This window comes from Protobothrops mucrosquamatus, unplaced genomic scaffold (genome assembly GCF_001527695.2).
Source record: "Protobothrops mucrosquamatus isolate PMUCROS unplaced genomic scaffold, P.Mucros_1.0 scaffold1192, whole genome shotgun sequence".
NCBI classification, from domain to species: domain Eukaryota; kingdom Metazoa; phylum Chordata; class Lepidosauria; order Squamata; family Viperidae; genus Protobothrops; species Protobothrops mucrosquamatus.
In genome coordinates this window covers 115930-126868 of record NW_015387404.1, presented here as the reverse complement: position 1 = coordinate 126868, position 10939 = coordinate 115930, and the positions used below count along the sequence as shown (strand labels likewise).

Genomic DNA, 10939 nt, shown 5'->3' with positions numbered 1-10939 from the left:
TTTGACTTCTTTGTGGCAACCCACAAGTGGAACACTGCTATCATGTCACCCCCTTGACCTTCTTTTCATTAAACAAGACATATCCAATTCCAGCAATCATTCTTCATATGTTTTAGCCTCCAGTCCCTTAATCATCTTTGCTGCACTCTTTCTAGAGTCTCAACATCTTTTTAAAATTGTGGTGACCAAACAATGCAGTATTCCAAGTGCAGTCTTATCAAGACATTATAAAGCGGTACTAACATTTCACATGGTCTTAAATTTGTTTCTCTGTTAATGCAGCCTAGAACTGTGTGGGCTTTTTTGTTGGCTGCAGAACACTGCTGGCTCATATTTAAATGATTGTCCACTAGGACTCCAGGATCCCTCTCGCAGTTACTACTATTGAGCCAGGTACCACCTATTCTATACCTGTGCATTTGATTTTTCTTGCCTAAATATAGAACCTTACTTTTCTCACCACAAATTTTATTTTGTTAGATAGGGTCCAGTGTTCAGGTCTGTCAAAATCCTTCTGTATCTTGAGCCTATCTTTTGGAGTTTGGGCTATTCTTGCCAGTTTGCTGTTGTCGTCTGCAAATTTGATGAGTTCCTCTTCTATCTCCTCGCTTAATTCATTGGTGAAGATATCCACAGCATTTTGTCACTTTGTCAAAGAAGGTAGTAAGATTTGCTTGGCATGATCTGTTTTTGATAAACCCCTGTTGGTTTCTAGTAATGAGTTTATTTGCCTCTAGGTGTTCATAGATTCATTGCTTGATTATCTTTTCCAGAATCTTCCCAGGTATTGATAAGAGACTGATAGGTCTGTAGTTTCCTAGATCCATTTTCCCCCCTTTTTTGAAGATAACTGTGACCATGAGGTAATCAGGCAGAAGGGAAGGGAAGGGAAGGGCTTAAAACGCATAGTCTTTATCAGTGACATTTTAAAATGTGTTCTTCAAAATCTACCATTCAAAGCTTAGCCTCCTTGATACACAAACTGACGGATAATTTTATGGAGACTCAAGACTGACAGTTTACGAAGAGATCAGCAGACGATGGAAAGCAAGATGAAACAAAGAGAAAATTTTAGAAATTGCAGCTGTATCACAATTCCCCAGCTGGCATTACAATCAAAGTAAGTTCTATGGTTCAGAGAGTAGAAAAACAAAATCCAGAATACTGGCTCTTTCATCTGAATATCTCCCTATAAACATACCCACCCACCCACCACTTAAAACTTCAGTAATTCAAGAGACTTATCTTGAAGTAATGCAGTATTTGTGTGCATTATCTTGCATCTTGACTGGTTCACAAGATTGCTTTCAAAGCCAAGAATTTGAAGGGGGGGAGGTTGGAAAGGAAAAGGATATATGAATACATTCCTTTGATAACATATTTGTCAGTAGTCATCAATATATCTTTCTGTTTATTTTTTTAAGCCATGGCCAATTCTATAAGCAAGGCCTAGGGCAAAAGGGTAATGGTAGAGACTTTCTTCATTTGAACTCAACTCCCAGTGATTATAAAGATGTACAAATAGAAGAGAATGTATACATAGTTCACAATTGAACTGTGGAGTATATAGATATATAATATACAGACATATCCATCTAATTTTCTTGCCAATAGTATGGAAGCAACTTGCTTTATACTATATCAGCTGGCCAGTTTAGCCTACAATTCTAGATTTCCTGATGGCATCTTACTCAAATAGTAACTTGACTTGATCTGACTAGGTCCTCCAAGCTTTTTTTCTCAGCTGAGATTGGCTACCTGTTGTTACCCACCCTTCATAATAATTTCTATCAAAATTCTACTACTTGATGCAGTTGAGACTTTTATTTTCCATTAAAATCACTGTTATCTATCTATCTATCTATCTATCCATCCATCTATCCATCCATCCATCCATCCATCCATCCATCCATCCATCCATCCTCTTATCTAGCTAGCTAGTTAGCTACCTTATTCATTATCCGGATTATGAAAAGCAATATATATATACTTTTAAAAAACCTCATTCTGATCATTAGCTAGCTTAGAAGTGCCACAAGGTAGCATCAAGATCCAGATTTAGTATTTAAATTTTGAACTATCTCTAATGGGTTCTCAAAACATACCATTCCAACACTGCATATAGTACAAGGCTATGCTATATTTTGAGGCTAAATAAAAGCATTCCAAAATACTTCCTTACTTGCTCCAAGAAATTTCTGTACTTGTTAAGTATTTTAGAAACCAGCCTAAACATTTTTAAAAAAAACCAACCAACCAACCAACTAACCATCCAGGTTTGGAAGAGATGGGAAAGTTGAATCCATCATTCAAATGAGAACTTTGTAAAATTCCTATCAAGAGCTGAACGTGCAATTGTTCAAAAGCTAGAAGTTTCTGTTGCTTACAATATTCAAGAAATAACCCAAAGACTTCTCTGAGTGCAAACCCTTCACACCCATTAAAAGTGTCCAAAGATCAGCTTCTCTAGGAGACATACAAATCAATTCAAGACATTATTAAGAGTAGTGTAAGTGGCAGGTACTTAGAAAAAGAGCACAAAGAATGAATGAATCTAGCCAGGAGAGAAAAGAAAGAAAAACAGCTGTGTTAAATATGCAACACTGGCTTTAAAAAGAAAGAAATCTGGGTTGCTGCCAAGTTGTCCTTCCCACCTCAGAAAGCATTTGGAATTGAAGGAAGTATAAACAAATCTTACCATTACATATAATTAACGTCTGAGCCTAGTTGGTATCCAGATGCTAGAATTGGTTGAACTTGATATGCTACCAACAGGGGGTTTTGGGGGAGAGGGGTGTACAATGGGTCATTTTAAATTATTCCCTTTGTTGTTCAATATGCTCCTTAAAAAGTTCATGTGGGGAAAAAGCGTATCTTTCCATATGGAACATGTCAACTGTATATTTTTTTTCAACGTGCACTTCATTCACAGCCTTTGTTAGGAACTGCAGGGCTGTGAAAGGGAGAATGAGACAGAATGGATTTGCGCTATTCTTCTCACACCAAATTTGCAGGAATGGCAGGATAAAATCTTTCGTACAGTAAGAAAGTAAGAGGAGCAGGGCTGGATCAGGCCAGCATTCTGTTCCCATAATAAGCAACCCCTGGTTTCTGGGAAACCTATCAGCAAGACATAGTGCAGTATCATTTTTCTTTTCATAGATTCCTCAGGAGCAGTTGGTATTAAGAAGCCGATGAAAACTCACCATTGACAATCTCCTCTTATGAATGGGTCTACTCTCTTCTTTTTTTCAAAAGCATCCATACTGATAGTCGTCAATAAGGAGTAAATTTTACTTTTAACTGTTTGGAGAAGTGCTTCCTTTAATCAGTCCTGTTTGTCCCACCACTAAACTTCAAGCATTATAACTTTTTCTCCTGCAAAAAGTTCTCAACCTTTGATCTTCTGGTTATTTTTTTTCTGTACTTTTTCAGTTTAATATCATGCTTTTTGATCTAGGATTAGATTTTGCACATCATATTCCAAGCATGATTGTACCCCAGATTTATATAAAGATATAGCGAGTTTGACAATGTGGTTTTCTATTCGTTGACTAGGGCAGGGGTAGGCAACCTTGGCTCTTCTATGACCCGTGGACTTCAACTCCCAGAATTCCTGAGCCAGCATGGCTGGCTCAGGAATTGTGGGAGTTGAAGTCCACGGGTCATAAAAGAGCCAAGGCTGCCTACCCCTGGACTAGGTTCAAGTCTTTTGAGTATCCTGTCAAGCCAAACATGTTGTCACCTATTGTAGTGATGAGTAAGCATTTCCTGTGCACATTCAGCACTTTGGCATGGAAGGGCCTTCTCATTTATCTCTTACTTGGAGAGCATTTCTGGAGAAATGAAGAAAGGATCCATAATAGAACATACATACTGAGGGGCATCATAGAGGTGTGAGTGATTTTAAGAAAAGCAAATGTTAACTCTTACTTTTTCCATCAGGGCTACAAGACTATATTTGAGACGTAATAACCATTTTTTTACCCTCAAAAACTAGAGATGAGGGGGGGGGGAGAAATCAATTTCTCCAGTTGGAGAGTACAATGGCTGTCTATTCTGATTCATTTTCATGGAGCTTCCTTCTGGAGAAGTATCTTTTCAAACAAAATTCTGGCCTGTAATAGTTTGCTACTTTACATCCATGCAGGACAGGTGGTCCTTAATGTACGACCACAATTGAAACATTCTGTTGCTGACAGTTGTTAAGTGAGTTTTGCCCCATTTTATGATTTTGCCCCATCTTGCCACAGTTATTAAGTGAATCATTGCAACTGGAATGAACTGCCCCCAGAGATCAGGGTTATCCCTGATCTCCCTTCCTTTCGCCGCGCCCTCAAGACTTGGTTATTCCAGCTTGCAGGACTGGCCTAGGGTAATTTTTAGGGGGGTTTTAATTATATTTTAAAATTCGACAAATATTTAAATATTCCTTTTAATTAATTTTAAATTTGTATTGTTTTGTATGTATTTTAAATAGATTGTCAGCCGCCCTGAGTCCTACGGGAGAAGGGCGGGATATAAATCCAAAAAATAAATAAATAAATAAAAATAAACTGTTAAGTTAGTAACACAGTTGTAAAATGAATTTGGTTTCTCCACTGACTTTGCTTGTCAGAAAGTCACAAAAGATGATCACATAACCCAGTGTTATGACCCAGGTGGTTAAGGCAAGGAAGGCCTCTAGAGAGTCCTTTAATGCTCTCCATAAATGTTTCAGCCAATGGCCCTTCAGCAACCGTAAGGCTCCATCCCCACTTTACCCTGAAGGCAGCCACCCTCAGTCCCCCAAACAACAGCCCCTATATTACCAATAAAAGTCCGCAGAGTAGGAGCATGCTCACAGGGCAAGGTCCAAGGTTCCAAGTCCAGCCAGCTAAGCAAGTCCACAAGACAAGGGCAAGGTCCAGGGCAAAAGGCAGAAAGCAGTCCTCAAAGATAGGCAAAGCAAAAGGCGAAAAGCAGTCTTCAAAGCAAGGCAAGGCAAAAGGCACGAGTCCAAGCCGGGGGAGTATTAGCCAAAACAAACCATTGTTCCCCACGGCTTCTCCATAAGTCACTGCACTCCAGTGTTCCTTGTGAGGAGGGGTGGGACAACCTTCTCCCGAGTAGCCTTGCAGCTCTTCTCTGAGCTTCCTACTCTGCTCTCCGTGCCCTTGGATCGAGTGGAGGAGGCAGCTGTTCCTCATCAGAGGGGATCTGCTGCCTATCAGCACCACTGCCTGTCAGCAGCCAATCCTCCCGTGACTGTGAAGGCAGGCAACTCTCTGTCTGGTCAATCACCTCCCCCAATACCTGAGGGCCTGGGACAGCATCGTTCTCAGCTGCTGGCCTCTCCAAACATGCCAAGGGAGACGTGCCATCCCTGTCAGACGGTCCTGGTTCCAGCTCCTCCTCCTCCGAACTGGGCTCAGGTGGGGTTATGACACCCAGGGGCACTGCAACCATCATAAATACATGCCAGTTGCCAGGCGTCCTAATTTTGATCACATGACCATGGGTATGCTACAGTGGTTGTAAGTGTGAAAAGACCCTAAGTTACTTTTCTCAATGCAGTTGTAACTTTGAATTGTCACTAAATAAAATGGCAAAATGGTTGTGAGTCAATGGCTTCCTGCAGATGTAGAATTTATACTGAAGATTGAATGAAATGCCTCCCGAATAGAAATGTAGCAGTCCATGGTGACCCTCAATAGGTTGAGAAAGAAATCAGGAGAGGCTAGCTTCATGAAGGCTTTTGAGTATTAACTTTGCCATTCCTTGTATCCTAAATATGGAAGGCCACGAAAAAAACCCAGTACATCTGAATAGAAGCTGATATGCTTCTAATTCTCAGGCGCAACTTTTTATGTTGGTGGAAAAGCAAGGTAAAACAGAAAGCGACAGGGAATTAGGGGCAGGAGTAAACAATAGATAATGGAACAAGGACAAAGCCAGGAATGTAAAGTGCTAATGGGTTTTGTATTAATTTTGTGACAATTACTTGGATGTTTTGGGGCACCAGTTTAATTTCAACTGAACTTAGTCTTTCTTCAGGGGCAACAAAAGGGAAGAGGGAGAGAGAAATTCTTTTAACGTACTGCTTAACTGTGCCATTTATTTAAATCCCCATTTCTAAGAAGCTACACTTCAATATCCATTTGTGAGAAAGAGACTTCTTAAATTCAGTTGGAGTTTCCTCACAATAGACAAGCATGCATTGGATTACATTGCTCATTTTTCGTAGAATATCCGATAGCTGTATCTGGAGGGCAAGCTAAGCAAATATGAATGGGCTGGATTTTGGGAACAGCTACATATCTAAGAAAGAAGAGCAGTTTAATGAGATGTTCACTGACAGTTGCTTTAGCATCTTGTTAATTCATTGTTGGTTGCCTTGCGATCAGTGGACAAAGGCAATTTAAAGTTGCTTTTGATACGTCCATAAAGGGAGAGAGAGGGAATCTCCCAACACTGGCTTTTTTCAGTATTTTGTTTTACAAAGTAGACTCAGTAATTTTAACTTGGCATGCTAAAAACCCGGCTCTAACACTGGATTCTCCAGGGCACCTTTCATAAATCAGCCCTTTGAAGTGCAGAAGTGTCAAGAGAACATCTTTGCAAGAGTCCACCCAGTTGCTCACCATTATGTAAATCTATTCCTGTCATCAAATATAATTGCATGTAACATTACCTGGAAACTTGGGACTTCTAAATGGCTTATTATTGTTTGAGTAAACACTCCTTGGCCTTGGTGAAGGATTCAGACATTAATGGGGAGCCCCAGATATGGGGGCTACTTTGCTTCAGCCTCTAGCACTGCTATCACCCATGATCTAACTGGAGGATGCAGCCTCAGCTGAGATGCCAAGAAATTACTTTTCCTTAGCTAGAAGGTTCCATTTGTGTCTGGGAGAATCAAAAGTATAATCTAATCAATCTGCCTCGTTCCTGATGCCCTAAGAGTTCAAAGGGGCAACTTGGGCCATCTAGGGACCAAGGCCGAGCACCTGCTTAGTACAGGAATTTGAATTAAAGCATTCCAGAAGATGGTCGTGTTGTTTCTACTTGAACACATCCAGTGAAGCAGAATCTCTCACCTTCCCTGGATAAATAACTCCCAAGTTGAACCGCTTGCACGCGTAGAAAAACAACCAGAATCTGCTTTTCAGTTACTTAAATCCATTAAAGGCAGTCCTCGGCTTACGACCACAATTGAGCCCAGAATTTATGTTGTTAACTGAGAAATGTGTTAAATGACTTTTGTCCCTTTTACGATTTTTCTTGTCACCCTTGTTAAGTGAATCAATGCGGTTGTTAAATTAGTAACACACACGGTCGTTAAGTGAATCTGGCTTCCCCATTGGCTTTGCTCGTCAGAAGGTTGCAAAAAATGGTCACATGACCCCGGGACACTACAACCGTCATAAATATGAACCAGTTGTCAAGCATCCGAATGTAAATCATGTGACCATGGGGATGCTGCAATGGTTGTAAGTGTAAAAAATGGTTATAACTCTCTTTTTTCAGTGCCGTTGTAACTCTGAATGGTCACTAAACGAACTGTTATAAGTCGAGGACTACCTGTATTACATGTCCACGCTCTGGAATATATATCTTTTCATATATTCAGATACTCCCATTCGCTCTTCTTTCCCCAGGGTTAAACACAACTAACTCCTTTATCCTCTCTTCCCTGGACTTTGCTTCTAAATCTCTGGCCAGACCTTCTTTGACCTTGTTCATTTGTCTGAACTCTTGAAGTGAAACCAATACCTTAAATTTCACATCCACTGCAGATTTGGAAGAGGTGAGGCGGGACAACAATTTTAGAGCTAATCTATTATACTGTAGTTGTTCCAATTTCTCAGCAGACATGTAGATCACCTTCTGCAGGGAATTTTGTAAAAGTTAAATATAATGAACACTATTTGTTCTCTCTTGTGGACTTGGGTTATTTTTTTAACCTGGGAGCCCTGCTTTGTAATCATCATTTGAATAAAGCACCTTATATCTGCTGTTATCATAATACAACCTTTTGACAGATTCTCCTGATATGAGACTGTAACCATTTTCAACCACACATTTAATAGGCGCACAATATGTAGACGTGATCAAAGGGGTAGCAGAGGAAAACATGAGAAAAGTGGGGTATTTTTTCTTGTAGCTGCTTAATAGGCCCATATTAGTCACAGAGGCATTTGATTCCTCGCAGCTGAGCTTTGATCAGATGGATGGTGCTTTTCGTAGTGAGCAGTCATAGTGACATAGTACAGAGTGCTGTCAAACGCAAGTATGATATTTCGGCGAGTAGTTTCAAATGCTCTTTTATAACCTGTCTTCTAAAATAACAGAGAAAATGATTTAGAAAGATCAGTGAACATTCCAACACCATATGCCTTACTTTTTGCCATGCAACCTTAGAGATACAGTAGAAGAACCGAGGGAAAAATAAGTGTATACTGTATATCTGTATCCATACAGAGGCATTTGGGGAGAGGGTCCACCTGTAAAATAGAGATATTCATGATTGCCTACAGTCCAACTCCCCATGAAGGTTTGCTAATACTCAACTTATTGTACATTTCCATTTTGTTTAGATAACGGTTAAAACAATATATACAAAGAAATGTGAACAGTAAAAAAAAAACCCTAGAAGTAGCGGTACATAAATTGCTGGGAGAGAGCAATAGGTTCAACCACACGCTGGTCAAACTGCATTCCACACCTAAGCAAGTTGCTCAAGCATCACTGAAAATGTTTTACAGCAGTCATAAATCTAAAAAAGTATGAATGTGATTCCCAAAGAATCCATGGGGGACGCAGTTTTGAAATTTTTGTCTCGCTTGACTACGATTTCAATCCATGCCTTTCCATCGTGCCATGTCAAAAATGAACACTCATGCCGAGCAGTTTATGTCAATTGAGACATCTGCTGCTTATTTGGATGGCAGATTGACAAGCCTTTAATATTGTCATATTGATCCAAGAAGATAATAAACAGCCAAGTGGCCATGGAAACCAGAGTTTATTCTGTTGCTTTATCCCTAAGTATGGGTGTAAATCTGGCAGAGGGAGGCAGGTTGGCAGCACTAGAGGACAAAGTCTTCTGCTTCTCCAAAGATCAGAAGAAGGCTAGATGAATACAACACTGTTTTCTCCCAAAACATTATCCTTATATTGCCTTTCCTGGTCTCTTTAACTCTTCCAGAAGTAAAGAAAGAGTTCTGTTAATGTTGTTTTTTTTCCATCATTCTGGAGGCTTTGCAAAGAAGAGAAGAGTGAAACCAAGGAGATCTAAGTTTGAGGATCTGCAGGAATTATTCCCAAGGGAAGGGGAATGCTGCAACATGGAATATGTTTGGAATTTGTGCGCATAGCATAGGCTGCTACAGTTTCCCCCAGTTTTCTTTTATGCATGCATTGCAGCTGTGTTTCACATTCCTTGACAGAAGCTCAGTGCAGTAGTATAAAGAAAATCCTGGATATTTTTGATAACTTCCTGGATTCATACTCCATATTCTAGAAAGGGAATATGCTCTAGCTCAGTATTGTAGATTAGCAGGAACTCTTTAGGGTTTTCAGATTCAAGTCTTACTCACTCCAGGAAGAAGAACCAGGGATTCAACCTTGGACTTCCTGCATGGAAAGCAGGGGATCTACCACTTAACCATACCCTTTTTCTCTGTCTTAGCACTGCTTAACATTATATAGTTCTAGGGAATATCATTTGCAGTAGGGGGAGAGAGGGAGGGAGGGGAGAAGTGGGTAGGTTAACTTGAAGCCCAGTATATTGGCTAGAACAGTAGTGGCAAACCTATGGCACGAGTGCCAGAGGTGGCATTCAGAGCCCTCTCTGTGGGCACTCGTGCCATCGCCCCAGACCCACCTCCCTCCATGGCCCCCTCCTCACCAGCAGCCCCCCCAGAGGAGAGTCACCCCCCAGCACAGTTGGCGCGGAGCAGCGCAGCCAAGGACATGGCAGCCGGGCAGCAGGGACAAGACTCCGCCCTTGTGCCCCATCGAGCGCAGATGATGCTGCGGGACACGGGCGGAGGGCATGGCTGCCATGGCGCTCCTGGGACACCTGGGCAATCTGCGGCGGGCCATGGAAGCAGTGGGTGGTCCTGCGGTTGGGCGGGGGCGGAGCGGAAGTGGAACGGGCAGGCCGGGCCGATTTTTGGGCACTCGGTCTCTAAAAGGTTCACCATCACTGGGCTAGAAGCTTGAAGAGTGCAAATTCAAGGAAACTGTTAAATCTTAAAACAATGTTTGATATAACTCATGAATTGATGACCAACAATAAATGATGCTTCATTAAGATTAGATAGAAGTGTTCCCATTCAGTCAAAAGGCAGCTCAAAGAATTGCTAGCCATGATCACCATTTTGGAAGGAAAATAAATGTAAGAAGTCAAGAAATACTATCCTTGGTTCTCATTATCTAATGCCAATCAGTATGCCTTGCTGCTTTATTCCTAGGCTCTGCCCTCTAGGTAAAGACATACTGTAAGAATTTGGATACTTTTCACAGCACTACACTAATTTCTAAGTAACACATGCCAAACTGCTTCAAGTAATACCTGTTGTATGAAGTTTGGCTTCTATTTGTTACCGCTCCAAACTGCACCAAAACATTTAATTTCTGAGATGTTATTTTCAAAGTCTGGATTCTCTTCACATCAGGGGGTATATTTTTAACCAAACCTTTCTTTTCTAGGCAAACATGCAACATGTCAGCGATTGTTCTTGTAAAAATAAAAGCTAGAAATCTAGGTGTTACGGCTTGCGAGTGCCCCATAATGCCAAGTGTTCTAAGGACTTGCAGTGTGAAATTTTTGTCTAGAGGGAATGTTGCTAGTGTCAATAAGCTAATTAAACAATTCTGTCTCTTTCTCTGGGTTAATATTTTTTCTAAGGACCACACAAATACGTTCGGCTCTGTTGTTCAGATAGTTCGG

General features: G+C 40.8%; 1 protein-coding gene across 1 annotated transcript in view; it reads right to left on the bottom strand.

Annotated features, from left to right (window-relative positions):
• The window catches only part of LOC107291825 (FGGY carbohydrate kinase domain-containing protein-like), a 78850-nt gene extending 68137 nt beyond the window's left edge, over positions 1-10713 (bottom strand). Inside the window, exons 1-3 of the mRNA XM_015820858.2 lie at positions 10594-10713; positions 7658-7869; positions 6209-6300 (exon numbers count right to left, since the gene is read on the bottom strand). Coding sequence (XP_015676344.2) covers positions 6209-6300; positions 7658-7869; positions 10594-10713 — 424 coding nt within the window. The remainder of the gene's footprint in view (positions 1-6208; positions 6301-7657; positions 7870-10593) is intronic.
• Between the last annotated feature and the right edge of the window lie 226 nt (positions 10714-10939).